Source organism: Staurois parvus, unplaced genomic scaffold, assembly GCF_062004578.1.
Source record: "Staurois parvus isolate SC_StPar_1 unplaced genomic scaffold, SC_StPar_1.0 ptg000714l, whole genome shotgun sequence".
Classification (NCBI taxonomy): Eukaryota; Metazoa; Chordata; class Amphibia; order Anura; family Ranidae; genus Staurois; species Staurois parvus.
The window spans coordinates 148,877-165,763 of NW_028318510.1; the positions used below are offsets into that span (position 1 = coordinate 148,877).

Sequence of the window (16,887 nt, forward strand, 5' to 3'; positions counted from 1 at the left end):
AAAAAATATGTCAGGGGTTATAAGTCTCCCTTACTCTAAAATTAAACAAAAAAGTGTTCTATTTTAATTCTTTGGCCTGAGCCCACTAATAAGGGACAAGTCCCTGAGAAAGATCACTGGTGATGGGTCATTGAGTTGTGTAAACCAGTGTTTCTGAAGCAGAGAGCTGTAGATCAGCGTCAAGAGGTGCTATGATTTGGGCAAGCAGAGTGCCAACACCATAACAACCAATGACGCTCTATTGCCAGGACATACAGTGAAATTATTTGCTGTGGTGATGCCGGACGGTTTTTCCGCACCATGACAAAGCATGATAATGATGCAGGGCTGTCCCTAGCTTTGTGAGAGAACAGAAGTCCGCCTCCTTCACCTCCCCCTGTCTGCCATGCTGCTGGATCCAAAAGGTAGGTCTTCAAAGTGAAGAAGATACTGTGTGATTGGTGGGAATCTGATGTGATTGAGGACCTCTGACGTGAAGGAGGGCTTCTAATGTGAAGGTAGTGGTTTACACTGTTCCAGGCTCAGATTTCATGTTGACAAGTAACATTTATGTTTTTACATGTTACACTGGGTACCTCGAGATTATGCATATTTTTAAAGGGTGCTGTAACCAAAAGAGGTTGAGAATTGTAGGAGTAAACAACTGTTTTTTTTTCCATTAAAGGAGAAAACTGAAAGCCTTTAAAACAACTAAAGCTCCGACTTTTGGCTCAAAAGCAGACAGCAAAATATTAATGTGATATATCTTATATTTTCTAACAAAATCCACCATATTTTTTTTTAGCTTGGTAATTCAGAATGCTATTTTGTTATTTTCAGTTCTTCGTAAGCTGACTGTCCATGGTTTTACAGAACCCCACCAGAATGCAGAGACTATGGTAAGAAAATACAGTATGGTAACGCCTTGCAAATAGCTCAGTCTCTATAAATAGTTGCTACTTTAACTGAGGGCAAAAGGAATGGCTACTGCATCTTAACAGTTGCTGCTAGTGCCTGTTTTATCTATTAAGTTGACGTAAACCTGTTCTCTTGTTAAACACTGTCGCCAAATAAGGAATTACAGCTAAAGGCATGAAAAAAAACGAGTGTTTTAAATTCTTGCTTGCAGTGTTTTACTTTCCATAAATAATTTTTTATTCACTTGCAGTGTAGCTTTGAACTTTCTAAAAAAAAATTGATTGCTCCAGAAAGAATCAATACCTTTAGTGCAAAATTTCAGAGTCCAAATCCTTTGTTTGATGAGCGACTCCATATGCTGTTTGTTTATGATCTATTGAAAATGTAAGTGCAATTGTTTTCCTTTTTTTTTAAATTAATATAGCAGTGAGCACTATATCTCTTTATTTATCTTCCTTGAGCCTGGCTTTTCCACCCGCTGATTTGATTCTTGGATTGCATACTGTGAACCCATTCTGATGTGGAACTCTTCAGGAGGTGCTTGATGTAGAGCCCTAGTACTTGGCTATTGATTTAAGAGACACAGGTGATTTGACCTTTTTGATGGGGATCAGATTGAGGGTTCTGCATGGAGAGCACTTCTTTAACATAATCTGCACAAGGGATTCGGACTTTGTTTGAACTTTTGCACTAATTTATATATTGAGCACTTGAAGTCACTTTGATCATATGTTTTATTCATTTGTTTAGTTACACTATTGATTTTTCACAGTCTTATCACATCAAGGTTTGTTTATGATCATTTAGCATTAGGATACAGTTAGGTCCATATATATTTGGACACAGGCACAATTTTAGATTTTTTCAGGTATTTACCAAAACATATTCAAGCTATAGTTATATCATGGATATGGACTGAAAGTGCACACTCTCAGATTTAATTTGAGGGTATGTATATCCATATTGAAGGAAGGGTTTAGGAATTACAGCTCTTAAGAGTAGCCACCCCCCCCCCCTTTTTCAAGGGACCAAAAGTAATTGGACAGTTGAATCAAAAGCTGTTTCATGGCCAAGTGTGGTAAAAAGTATGGAGTTGATTCTAAGTGTGGCATTTGCATTTGGAACCTATTGCTGTGAACCTACATCATGCGTTCAAAGGAACTGTTCTTGCAAGTGAAACAGGCCATTGTAAGACAAAAAGGAAGAAAAAAGTGTGGAGAAGGCTTGGAACAGCTTATGATCCAAAGCACACAATGTGGCTTCCAGTGGCACTGACTCATTGGTGTTTATTGATGATGTGACAGAAGACTGAAGCAGCCGGATGAATTCTGCAGTGTTTAGAGAGATACTGTCAGCCCAGATTCAGCCAAATGCAGCAAAGTTGATTGGACGGTGCTTCACAGTACAGATGGACAATGATCCAAAACACACTGCAAAAGCAACCCAGGAGCTTTTGAAGGAAAAGAAGTGGAATATTCTGCAATGACCGAGTCAATCACCTGATCTCAACCCAATTGAGCATGCATTTCACTTGCTGAAGGCAAAACTAAAGGCAGAAAGACCCACAAACAAAGAACAACTGAAGACAGCTGCAGTTAGAGCCTGGCAGAGCACCAGAAAGGAGGAAATCCAGTCTTTGGTAATGTTCATGGGTTCCAGAGTTCAGGCAGTCATTGCCAGTAAAGGATTCTCAACAAAATATTACAAATGAACATTTTATTTATGATTATATTTATGATTATATTCATTTGTCCAATTACATTTGAGCCCCTGAAAATGGAGAGAGTGTGTATAAAAATGGATGCAGTTCCTAAAATTTGTACTTGATATTTATGTTCAAACCCTTGAAACCTGAAAGTCTGCACTTGAAATTCATTTGGATTGTTTAGTTTTAATTTATTCTGGTGGCATACAGAGCCAAAAGTATACAAATTGTGCCTGTGTCCAAATATATATGGACCTAACTGTGTATTAGCACAACACATCTATGTTTATAACAAATATGTATTTTTCAGTGATTTGATCACTTTGTGTTTGCTGCTCACTTTAATTTAGCTTTGTGTGTGTGAATTTTCTTTTTTTACTCATAAGTCAATGCTTTTACACAGCCTTGTCTATCCTTGCACATCATTGCCTCTCCTTTCCTTGGAGCATTTAATTACTTTCTGTGGGAACCAGCTCCTCCATCCCTGCTTTCATCTTCCTACATAAAGTATATAAAAAACCCCTATAAAAAGGGGGTGCAAAAGACTAAAAAAAAACCTATAAAAAGAGGGTGCAAACGACTGCCAGCCACATGAGATAGTAAACAGGGAAAATCCTTCTATACAGCTTCAAACGTAAAATTCACAGAAAGTGGGAAAATCTAAACTACAGAAGGAAATAGACAGAAGCGTTTCAAAGAGTATTACTGAAAACAAGGCTGTGAGCAATTGTTCACCTCTTAGAGTGGCTGGGATCACATGATATGTGTACTATGACAAATGCGCTAATATCAGGATAGCGTTCCCAATGAGAACTGTCACTTCTCAAATGACTTCAAGACTGGACATTATGGAGTGCTTTGGACTGAGCTTTTTTTCAAGTTCAGTCACCACAAAGGGAATTTGTAAATGAAAATTCAACAATGTTACTGTGATGCCTGCATCTATTACTTATGGGATCAAGCAGACGGAAAAAAAAGGACAAGCAGCTCATCAATTTATAACCAGAAAGAGGTTCACACACACGAGAGGCAGTTTATCACATATGCATGAAACAAACAAATTTCTCAGCATTTATTGTTGTCAGCTAACAAGACAAAGGGATGCATGTTTGGATGCCGATTATACATTATGCCTTACAAAGCGTTTCTGGAGGTATGGTCCTCTCCAATTTCTGAGAGTGCGCCACTGGTAGCAATTAGATTGATAGCAAATTTATCTAAGGTGGCTTTAACGTCAATTAATGTGGTTGTAAAGGCTCAAGGTATTTTACCTTCATGCATTCTATGCATGAAGTAAAAAGCCTTCTGTGTGCAGCAGCCTCCCCAGCTCCCCCCTAATACTTACCTAAGTCGCACTGCGATCCAGCAATGTGTATGAGAGCCTCGACTCTTAGTGGACTCTCCCTCTTCATTGGCTGGGACAGCAGCAGGGGCCATTTTGCTGCTGGTGCTGTCAATCACAGCCAGTGAGCCAATAAGGGGAGAGAGGGGGCGGGCCATGTCACGTCTCTGTGTGGTAATGGACCTGCAGAGCTGCGGCTCAGTAGCAAGCCTCCTTGAGTGCCCTCTTGCTCTGGGGGCACTAGGCAGGAGTATCACTGTAATATGTCTTTAATATTACTTTAGGGTTTAATGTAGTGTTTTTAGCTTAAAGGGGAACTGCACTGCATCTAAGCACCACCACCAAAAAGGCTATTTAATTCACATTTAATATTCAAAGCAAACTCATCCATCCATCTATGTCTCCATGCTTTATTTTGCTGAGAAATCATTCAACACCATCTTGAGTAAGGGCAGACGATTCATGTATCATTTCCTGGAATCCATCTGCCCTTAGGCATAGCCTGAGCTGAGAACCTTTCCTCCTTTCCTGAAGACTGCTGGGATGTCTAACATCATTTGCCTAGGCATGGAAATCAGGAAGTAACGGAAGAAATGTAAAAAAAAAAGTTTAACACAAGTAAATATTTTCCTTTCTTTTTACTTATGCTAGCAACATAAGGAATACAAATATTCCATGTTGATTGAGAGAGTGAAGTTCCACTTTAAGACACTGAGCACAATAAAATAAACATTTCCCAGCTATTTTTACTATTTAGTAAAATTCTTACCCAGCACTTGCAAGTTACAAACTTTCAGTTCTGCAGGCTCCTGTTCTCTCAGTGCTACTTCCCAGAACTTCCAGTTTTCACAGGAAAGAGATAACCAGTTGACCTCTGGACGGTTTTACTCCCTTTATGACCAGAACAATTTTTGCTGCTCGGCGCTGCGCTACTTTATCTGGGCGGTCATGCAACATTGTACCCAAATTAAATTTATATAATTTTTTTTTAACACAAATAGAGATTTCCTTTGGTGGTATTTGATCACCAATTTTTTACATTTTTTTTTTACTATAAAGGAAGTAAAAAACAACAATATTTTCTACTTACTGTTATAAAACATATCCAATACGATCAAGTGTCTTTTTTGGTGGTGCCCCTAAATGAAAATTCTAGTGCCGAAACCGAAAATTCAGGATGCACTTGGCTGAAAACCGAAACCGAAATGGACAGTTTTTAAAAATGTATATATTTTTCAAACGCTGTTTTTTTTTTTTAAAAATGCACCTTAATGAATAAAAAAAACCCAAAATGCAATATATACCTCAATTGTTTTGTGAGATATGAAAGGTGATGTTATGCCAAGTGTCATGCTTTAAAATTGCACACACTCGTGGAATAGTGCTAAACTACGGTACTTAAAAATCTCTATGGGTGAAGCTTTAAAAATTTCTACAGGCTACCAGTTTAAAGTTACAGAGGAGGTTTAGTGCTAGAATTATTGCTCTCAGTCTGACGTTTATGGCAATACCTCACATGTGTGGTTTGAACTCCGTTTATATATGTGGGCGTGGCCTACGTATGTGTTTACCACTGCGCGTGAGCATGGGGGACAGGGGTGATAGGATCAGCTCAAAATCAAAATGTCCTCCAATATTTCCCACCAGACTTAGGAGAAATAAAGCTCCCGACACCGAAGTGTGCACTCTAAATCTCTGAAAGTTTAATGCAAGACAAGAATTATTATACAGAACTCAGTGGGTGTTGCTTAATCTCAGGATGACCAATGAAACATTCCATTCTTATCAATATAGTTACATGAAGAACAGAAACGGCAAATAGCTGAGAGATACCATATAAAGTTGTTCCGTTTACAATGAAATGAAACTAATCTCAGAAAACGAGAGAGAAGTTACAAACGAAACTCAAAATTTAAACTAACTATTCACACATCTAAAATGCAGGCATTATACATAATGGATGACCGTTAAATGAGACATATCTCCTTACAGTTCCTCTCTTTTGTCACATAGTGACAACACATCAAATTTCACAGTTCTTTCAATATACGCATCCGGATTCTTTAGAAACATATCAAAAATGCACATGCAAAGTTTAGCAACAACATAGATTATAAATATTAGTAAAAAACATGACAAAATCAACATGCCTACTTTCTTAAACCATCCAAAAAATTCTCCAAAACTTCCCAACCCTTTAAAAGGGTTCTAGCCATCTTCGGCTTTGGATCAAACTAGAGCTTATAAAGCATTTACCTGGGCTCTATGGTTCTCAATGACTTCATAGTAAACTGGAATCTCAGCAGATGTGTTCTGTATCCATATACAACACTCATAGGCAGTAATAGACTCACCCAGCCTGGTCAATGCTGCACCCATTTGTTCTATTTTCATTTCATTTATGAGCACCTGTTTCCTCAATGCAACTTTCAAAAAAAGTTGAAAAAGTTCAACATTCAAAAAACCACCTGCAATTCACAGGTCTGCAAAAAAACATTTTCAAGAGCTGTTTTGGTTATTCCACGTAATTTTTATGTTTTTTGGTGCGCTGAATCTGAAAATGACCTCCATTTTGTCATAGGACATCACGTTTCCTGACAATTTAGGTAACTATGTTAAATAAGGCAATACCTCAAAATAAATGGAAATAGACGTATAAAATTAAAGTTTTATTACAAATTTTTCATGAAAATCCTTTTTTGAACTGAAATGAGCTCACCTACAAACACTAAACTCGAATCTTCTTCCCTGTGAGGCTTCTCTTGGTGCATTTATGCTTGTGAGTAGCATCTAGTATGTCTCTCTGAAGCATCCAACAGTAGTCTGCCATCATTGTAATGCTCCATTTTCCCTGGTATCTCCTTTCCATCTCTTTAATGTCTTGGTGGAATCATTCACCTTGTTCCTCACTCACAGCTCCCAAATTTTCAGGAAAGTAGTCAAGGTGGGAGTGGAGGAAATGCACTTTCATACTCATCAGGCAACCTAAAGCTTGACATGCTTTCAGCATTCGTCCGACGATCTTTTTTGTAGTGAGGATCTTTTTTATTGCCTAAAAATTTCTGTACGACTTCTTTAAATGCAATCCACCCTTCTTTTTGAGGATTCGTCATGGTATTGACAAACTCTTGATCAACTATAAGCCTTCTAATGTCTGGTCTGATGAACACACCGTCCTTCAATTTTGCCTCCGACAGGCCTGGAAACTTGGTGACCAAGTATTTGAAGCATTCTCCATCTCTTGGAAGTGATTTTACAAAATTGCTTCAATTCCAATTTTATGTGGAGAGGTGGTAGAAGAACTTTATGGGAAGGTACCAAAGTTTCTCGAAGGACATTTTTTTCACCAACTGTTAGCACCCTCGGCTGCCAACTCTTCTTGGTCCAGTGATTTTGTTGGTCTGGACTGTCCCATAGACACAGAAAACAAGGGTATTTGGTATCCCACCCACTGGATTCTTCAGGAAAGATTAACCCCTTCTACCATTAGAAGCACAGACTCAGGGCTGAGGCTTACACATACAGCATGCTGCTGAGTATCCCAGTAGTCAGACATGTCACTCAGAGCAGCACTTGTATTCACCCCCTTTGCAGGGGGGGGGGCAGAGATTGTTTACTTGCAAATAACAACAAAGGGCCAGAAGAGAACTAGGGAAATGAGAGAACAGAATTTTTTTCCCTAAAACTTGCTTAGCCTATGTATATATTGCTGACCATCAGATTTACAGTGCTATATTTTTTTTTACATAACTCGGACAATCCCTTTAAGGTTTTTTTGGCATTTTATACCTTAAATGCACTTATGTGAATTAATTAATAGTAATTTGGACTTTAAATTTGGGTAAAAACCCATAATATAAAAAAAATACCAAAAATTAAAAACCTTTGATAAATTTGAAGACAATTTTGCATCTTGTGGCAAATCATGACGTCTAGGAGTTTTTTCAATATTTTATTTGTTTTCAGCACACCAAAATACATGGATATTAGATGAAAATAATCAAACAGCTTTTTAGTCGCAGACCTGTGTTATGTTTCCTATGTATTTTTTTTCATCTATTCTTAGTGATATTTACTTGTACAAAGTTACCATCCTCAGGTACTTTCCCACTGACATTAAGTTTAGACTTACTACAAAATTCTTTCTGTCATTTGATTTGTTGCCTAAATGAAAACATCATTCCTGTTCCATCATAACTCCCAACACTTCAAATTTAGGCCTTGTAGTAACATTTGTAAGGATGATACTCACATTACCAATAAACATTGATGTCACATTTTTTGTTGCAGCATACAAAAGAATGTTCATGGTTTCAGGGTGGCGCATACTGCAAATCCAACAACTCTCGATTCCTGAGAGCTTGGCATACCTGTACTTAAATTTCAATAGTGACATATTTTCAGTCAATGGTCTTTTCTGCTCTTTTTTTATTATTTGTGTCATTTACCGTCTTACTGTTGTGGCCACAGATTGGTGGTCATTCTTCTGAATGATAGTAGCAGTGGCTAGCCCAGTAAGCCACTGAAAAAGTTATCACTGAGAAACAACCCAATCAAAAGAAAGTTCTTCCAAGCCAAAATAAAGAAAGACAATATATCCTGAACTGTCTGGGTTAAGTTGTAAGGAATTTCAATCTCCACTCTTTAGCCCCCACTATCTGCTCTGCCAAGTTATACACAAGTATATCCAGCCTTGCCAAAGAAAGAGGATGATTTTTTTCCTCAGTCCTTCGAGGGCAGACAGACCACCACAATTTCCCGTAGTACAGACAGGAGCTGATTCTATCAATTGGTGTCAGAATTTGGGATAAAGTGTGGCCGGTCAGGTAAGCTGAGCTATACGCCTTAGTTTTACCTTGATCGTCCCCCTTTAAGACCATTTAAGATTGTTGGATCTCACTGAGTCTTTGAGGTTTAGAGACCTCAAAGGGAATTCAGAGGTTTTGGGAACATCCGGGGAAAAATTACCTAGGCAGGTATAATATTGTGAATTCACAGGAGTCCTCATTTATTTTTGCCATTTTAGAAGTATAAGTGCCTATTTGCTGTATGTTAAGAAACTGTTAAGTAGTATTCTTGTTACAGTATAGGGTTATTTCAGTGTCATACTTTTAAGTGTTAAACTCCTGAACTGTTGAGAAGGTTATGTTGGCATTACAGCCTCCCCACTTCAGAGAATATGTGCTGACACTGTAGTAGTTTAGTTCTTTGCCTAACAACTGTTTTTCTTCAAGGTGGGTAAAGTGTAAGGTACGGGACGGCTACCCGATATTCCTAAGTCTCCGCGTAAAGTGTTAAGTGATATTAGTAAAAAAAAGGAAGAAAGACAATATGTCCTGAATTGTCTAGGTTAACCTGTAAGGGATTTCAATCTCCACTCTTTAGCCCCACCATTTGCCCTGCCAAGTTATACGCAAGTATATCCAGCCTTGCCAAAGAAAGAGGATGATTTTTTTCCTCAGACCTCCAAGGGCAGAAAGACCACCACAATTTCCCGTAGTACAGACAGGGAGCTGATCCTATCAGGAGGGCACTTTAATTTTTTTTAATTATTATTTATTTATTTTATTGAATTTTTTTTACACTGTCCCTTTATTTATTTTTTTTTTTAATCACTTTTATGCAAACATCCCTTGTGATAGGAATAAGCAGTGACAGGTCCTCCTTTATGGAGAGATCTTGGGTCAATAAGACCCCACATCTCTCCTCTACAATGTACAAAAAAAAAGAAGGCCTTGCTTACATGGGGCCGGAACAGGAAGGAACCTAATAACGTTGCTTCAGTGAAGGAAAGATGGCCTCCACTCATCTCTATAGATGCTCCGGCATCTATAGAGATGAGTGGAGGCCATCTTTCCTTCACTGGTATCTATGCCCAGCTGCCGGGATCGTTGGAATGGGTTCTAAGGTAAGCCTGAGACCACTGGGCGGCAGGGAGGAGCGAGGCTATTTTAGGCACCTGTATTGGTGCCTATTTTCATATCGGCTAAAGGACGAAAGCGGTATTTTTGGACAAAAGGTTTCGGTGCATCCGTAGTCTTTTGTCATGAATTCAGGCCAAAATGTATTCTACTGCATGTCTTTTGGTAAAAAAAAAAAATCCCAGTAGTGTATATTGATTGGTTTGTGTGAAAGTCTACAAGCCTACAAGCTATGGTGTATACGGTATATATGGTCTACAATCTATAGTATATATATTTTATAATTGATCAGTGCTGATGTACTGATGGCCTATCTCATTTCTTGAGGCCCTAAAACATTAGGATAGTACAATTACCACCCAATTGACCTCTTTTTGGAATTAGACAGCTAGAGGTATTTAGTAAGAGGCATTGCGAGTTTTTTGAAGTTGTACTTTTTTTGTCACAATGTTTTGGAAAATTAGGAAATACCATTTTTTCTTTTTACATACTGTCACCACTGCGGTACAGCATCATATGATTGGTGTGGCGGTGATCAGGTGTTTTTTTGCTTTTTTTACTTCTTAAGCTTTTTTTTTTATTTTTTCAACATTTTTCTTAACAACCTGTCATCAGAGTAGCTCGGGGGGGGGGGGGGGGGGGTAGTGATCAGGGATTTTTTTTTTACACTGTTATTACATTTACAGTGAAGAGAACTGTATAAGCAATAGCTTTAGCTGTCATTTTTGTGTTAACCATTCATGAACAGCTTGCTTTCGATTGTGATCTGTGATTGGCTAAGCTAATCACATTTTTCAACAATAAATCCCCAAAAAATACAAGTATACAAACAAGATGTGTGAAAAATAAAATAAAAATAAAATTATATAAATAAAGTCATTCCCACAAATATATTGCAATTGATATCCAGTGTCATTCAAAGTCCAAACTTTTAAATAAATAAAACAATGTCCAAACTCCAACTTGTTATTTCTTTAAAGATGTTTGAGCCTTCCCTCTGGCTCCAAAAAGTTGGGAAATACCTCAAAGAAAACAAATCTCACAATAGTGCATTAACTTAATAACAATATTCCATATCACTCTAAATTTAGTGCTAAAAAATTGTGCAAAAACAAAAAACAAAATAAACCAACACTGTGCAAAAATCAGTGATGTGCTCCACTCTGTGCTCCACACAACTCCAGTGATGTATCACCTCTACTATAATGGGCAGGTATACCCTTACCAGAAATCATAGGAAACAACGCCTTATGTGTCAGTAGAAGGTATCATCAGAAACGCTTCCTCTCCTCTCCTCTACTCCTGAAGCTTTCCACTTAGATTACCTTCCCCTCATGGTCCCACATGAGCCTTGTACCGATCTCATACAGATTCCTTGCAAATAAAGTATGTTGAAGTTGGATCAAGGTCTTCTCTGGCTGTGTGGCTCATGTTTAAGAATTTGTCCTCTTTATATAGCCAGATATTGCCGCGGATATACACAGAACAGATTTAATATACCCAAACCTAAGTGTGCTGTAGTCAACAATCGCTCCGAGGATCCGGAAGTGATGTTAGCAAAGGGAGGAGAAAGAGAGCGATGCATCTTTTTAAGTTATTTTACTTAAATTTGACACAAAGTGTCCCCTGTGCTGGTGCTGGCTGTCTTAGTCAAAATCCACAGTCCTCTGTCCCCATTTCTGTACCCAACAATTTTAAACTTCTGGTGCTGTGGGGGTTAATACCAGTGCTGGACCTGTGACAAGCACTTCTCAAGAGTGCCGATTATGCCCCTTCTCCATTCATAGAAACTATACTATAGCTTCTATGAATGAAAAGTGATCTATGAATGGAGGAGACTGAATTTTCATTCATCTGCCCATCCTCCATTCAAAGATTGTTTTTCATTGATGGAAGTTGTAATACAGCATCCATGAATCAAGGAAGAAGGGGAAAGGGCAGGTTTAATTGTCAATCTTGCTTGAGTGCCTGTCACAGGTCCACGAGTGGTATTAACCTTCACAATACAGGAAGATTACAGCTGTGGAGTATGGTAGGGGGCCGAAGACTTCAGAATTCCACTATGGCAGCTAGCACAAGGGGCAATTTGCATTAAATATTAGTAGTGTCTCTGGTGCTGATTTTTTTAAACATGTTTTACCTAAACTTAGGCTTTAATAGTAGACAGTGCAGTCCCTAGTTAGCTTGGAGAGTGGAGGGGACGAGCAGGGAAGTGCCTGCCCTTCCTAGGCTACCAGGTTGTGTGGTTCTGTTGATGCACACAGTGTAGAGAGACACAGACACTGAGGCACTGCATGTTGATCAGGCAAGAATTTCTGTCAGGTGATAACTTTCTGTGTTCTCCATCTGTGCTGCTTTCTAATCAGGTACATTGCTGTAAGCCAGGGGTCTCCAAACTTTCGAAACAAAGGACCGGTTTACTGCCCTTCAAACGTCAAGCGAGCTAGACTGTAGCCAGTGGGAGTAGAAAAAAATATATCATTGGTGTCAGTGGTTGGAATAATGCCTCATATCAGTGGAAAGAATAGTCCCTCAAGAGCCAGATAAAGGCAATCAGAGTGCCACATCCGGCCCTCGGGCCGCAGTTTGGAGACCCCTGCTCTAAGGTATCTGTAAGGACTACAAAACCACACCCCTCTATGTTAGGGGAAGTTTGTAGTCTTGTCCTAAGTAGGGACAAACTCAGGTGTGTTTGGACAGGAGTCAGATCGTGCTTGAGCTATTTCGTCAGGAAACTGACTGAGGACAACAGCCTGTCATAAGTGGCGAAGGCATTCCCCACCCTGCAGCCGCACGTATACATGACTCTTGTATACATGTGGCTGGGATCCAGGGATATCTTCACCACTTATGGCTGGCTTTCTGATGAGATCAGAACCAATGTCCAAATATACTTGAGCTCATCTCTTTTACTTATGTGAAACTGCTGCTTCCCTACACATATATTATGGTTAATGAGCACTGTCACCCTAGGACAGAAAGTGTGTTACCAGAAAAAAAAAAAAAGCCTAAAAAAAATGCCGACACCATGTTTGAGGAGTGGTAGGTTGCAATATATTACATCTTTGTTCTTTGGTTTAAATTGTTATTAAACCCAAAAGCAAACATTTATTATATTGCAGCTTACCAGTTAATAGATGTGATGGCTGCATTCGTTTTTAGGCTTTCTTTCTTTTATTTTCACCTAGTGAGCCAGCCAGTAGGTCTGCTGTTTTTCAACAGAGCAAGTTCTCATGCAAATGCAGCAAACCATTTACCACTGACAGGGGTGTTACAACTTTTATTTATTCATGTAAAACCTTTATTCCAAAAGGGAGAAAAACTGTTACTGTAACTGCTTGGGTAACTGCAGTGTGAGCTGGTGTTTGGCTTCAATCTGTTAGTGTATCTAAACTTATCTCTCTATATAGTGTATCTAAACGTATATCTCTAAATAGTGTATCTAAATGTATATGCATTTAGCAATCACTCCTCTCCCCTCAGATTAACAATTTTGCAGAACCTGTGTTACTGGTTAGATGACCAGGTGAAAACAGAGGGAAGAAGTCCAAAAATGAAAACTAATGCAGCCACCACATCTAATGATTGGTAAACTGCAATATATTACATTTTTGGTTTTAGGTTTAATACTGCTTTAAGTCAGTGAATTCAAGCGTGGTACTGTGATAGGTTACCACCTGTGCAATAAGTCCATCCATGACATTTCCTTGCTACTAAATATTCCACTGTCACCCGTTAGTGGTATTATAACAAAGTGGAAGCAACTGGGAACAACAGCAACTCAGCCACAAAGTGGTAGGCATGTAAAATAACAGAGCGGGGTCCGCACATGCTGAAGCCCACAGTCAGCAGAAGTTGCCAACTGTCTGCAGAGTCAATAGCTAAAGACCTCCAAACTTTGTGTGACCTTCAGAGAGCTTCATGGAATGGGTTTCCATGGCCAAGCAGATGCATCCAAGCCTTACATTACCAAGTGCAATGCAAAGCATCGGATGCAGTGGTGTAAAGCACGTCACCACTGGACTCTAGCTCAATGGAGACATGTTCTCTGAAGTGACAAATCAGGTTTCTTTGTCTGGCAATCCGATGGATGTGTTTGGGTTTGGCAGTTGCCAGGTGACCAGTACTTTCTGACTGCATTATACCAAGTGTAAAGTTTGGTCGAGGGTGGAGTATAGTGTGGGGTTGTTTTTCAGGGGTTGGGCTTGGCCCCTTAGTTCCAGTGATGGAAGAGAGTGATGAAGACATTTTGGACAATTTCATGCTTCCAACTTTGTGGGAACAATTTGGGGATGGCCACTTCCTGTTCCAACATGACTGCACACCAGTGCACAAAGCAAGGTCCATAAATACATGGATGAGTGAGTTTGGGGTGGAGGAACTTGACTGGCCTGCACAGAGTCCTGAATTCATCCTGATAGAACACCTTTGGGTTGAATTAGATCGGAGACTGCAAACCAGGCTTTCTTGTCTGACATCACAAATGCACTTCTGGAAGAATGGTCAAACATTCCCATAGACACACTCCTAAACCTCGTGGATAGCCTTCCCAGAAGAGTTGAAGCTGTTATAGCTACAAAGGGTGGGCCAACTCAATACTGAACCCTTCGGACTAAGAATGGGATGCCATTAAAGTTCATGTGTGTGTAAAGGCAAGCGTCCCAATACTTTTGGCAATTTTGTGTATATTATTATTATTATGATTATACAGTATTTATAAAGCGCCAATAGTTCGCTCAGCCCTGTACATTACAATGGGGGACAGAACAATAACAATACAATACAATGCAAAACATGAGGGGATCGAGGGCCCTGCTCTTTCGAGCGTGTATATTGTGCATTTACATCAGTCCCTAACCCTAAGGAGCATACAATCGAAGGTCCCTAACTCACATTCATACATACACATACAAGGACCAATTCAGACAGGAGCCAATTAACCTACCAGCATGTCTTTGGAGTGTGGGAGGAAACTGGAGTACCCAGAGGAAACCCACGCAGGCACAGGGAGAACATGCAAACTCCAGGCAGGTAGTGCCATGGTTGGGATTCTTAGTGACGATCCAGGTGCTGCTAGGTGGAACTGTTAACCATTTAGCCACTTTACATCAATCATTTTTGCTAAAATATATGTTATTTTGCAAAACAAGACACACTGAACACTGGTTTTATAAATATATGTGCTAAATTGTCAGCCGCATCAGACTTTTCCCCAAGCGGTTTTTAAAGAATAATACAGAGAATGCTGCCTTGTTTCTGATTGGCCCCCATTTGTTAGACACTGGAATTTCCAGGTTCCATCAGTAATATTAAAGTAACCCTTCTCTCCTTTTCACATATAAACTAATGATTTTCAGCAGAACATTTGACTTTGTGTTTCCTCTAGTGAGTACTTGCACTGGTGTGTTCTGTGTGTGTGAATGAATCTGCCCATCACGCTCCCTATAGATCTTGCCTGTGAAGTTCATACAGCGTTAGATTAACTACATGACCCTGTAAAGCGGTTTTATTGATAAGCTGTAGGGGCTGTGTCCTCCTCACAATTTCAGCTCATGCCTGGGTTATTTTTACAGGTCCGTCTGAGATTTCCTGCAGTGATCTTTCCCTGCTGTTATGATCTCTATGGAAGATGGAATGTGATTATTTTTTGTCAGTTTACAGCTGAGTGACAGACTGTTAATTGACTATTAGAGCACTACCTACATGGTGAAAACGTTATGACGGATAATTAGGTTCCATTAACACACTGTGTTCAGAGAATGCTAAGTATCTGATCTAAAGCCCGCTGTGTCATTGAGATATGATGTAATGTCCACTGTTTCAAAGGTCTCGTGGAAAAACCTTGATGGCTAACATTACACTTGTACTATTGATAAACTAGCCAAAGCTGCTGGAAAGGTGGCACCATAGGCTGCCTGCTCTACCACTTTCTGAGCTCTTTGGAGGCCTCACTTTAGCAACTTTTTGTTTACATTTAAAAATTAGTATTTTTTGCTAGAAAATTACTTAGAACCCACAAATATTTTTGAAGCAGAGGCACTAGAGAATAAAATGGTGGGTGTTGCAATGTTTTATGTCATATGGTATTTGCACAGCAGTTTTTAAAACACTTTTTTTTGGGGAAAAAATACACTTTTTAAAATCTTAATGCACAAAAACACAATAGAATATAACAGATGATGTTACGCCGAGTAAATAGATACCAAAAATGTCACGCTTTAAAATTGCACCTGCCCCATGCAACGGCGACAAACTACATACAATTTATTATCTATAGGCAAGATTTTAAAAGCCTTTACAGGTTACCATTTTAGAGTTAGAAAGGTGGTCTGGTGCTAGCATTACTGCCCTCGATTTGACGTTCGTGGTGATACTTCACATGTGTGGTGCAATTGCTGTTTTTCTTACGGACGCAGGACTGACTCTTGCATTTGCCTTTGTGCACGAGCATGGGGGGACAGTGGAGGTTTCACATTTTTATTTAATTTTTATACGGTCCCTTTCATTTTTTTTTATCACTTTTATTGTTATCACAGGGAATATAAATATTCCCTGTGATAGCAATATGCAGTGACAGGCCCTCTTTACTGAGAAATCTGGGGTCTGTTAGACCCCAGGCCTCTCCTCTGCTCCCCTCCTCTGAAAAAAAAGCAATACTGGGATGATTAGTAGCCGTCATTCCAGTATAACCACTCAAAGTCCAGTGACATGTCAGTATGTCGCTGGTCCTTAGGTGGATAAAGAAACTAAATGTCAGATTAATGTGCACACATGTCCACATTCCTTCAGCTTTCCACAGTGTGCTGGTTAGTGCCGGAGTAGCCCTGTGCACATGCAGACTTTCATAAAGTTTGTAGTTGCTTGAAATTGCTGTGGGCTTCAGTGGCCTATACAGTTTGCACCGAGAATGTGTGTTTGACAAATCTTTGGGAATTCAGTTGTGTTTTTGAGTCAGGATAGTCTTAGATCTCACATTTTTTGTACCTTTTTATTCTGTCTAGCATTTCTAGTACCTTGCTATA

The 16,887-nt window shown here is 39.3% G+C and overlaps 1 protein-coding gene across 1 annotated transcript in view; it reads left to right on the forward strand.

The window, feature by feature from the left end:
• IPO11 (importin 11) overlaps positions 1–16,887 on the forward strand; it is a 661,807-nt gene that overhangs the window by 148,306 nt on the left and 496,614 nt on the right. The window contains exon 7 of the mRNA XM_089653447.1: positions 820–878. Within this exon, the coding sequence (XP_089509573.1) occupies positions 820–878 (59 nt within the window). The remainder of the gene's footprint in view (positions 1–819; positions 879–16,887) is intronic.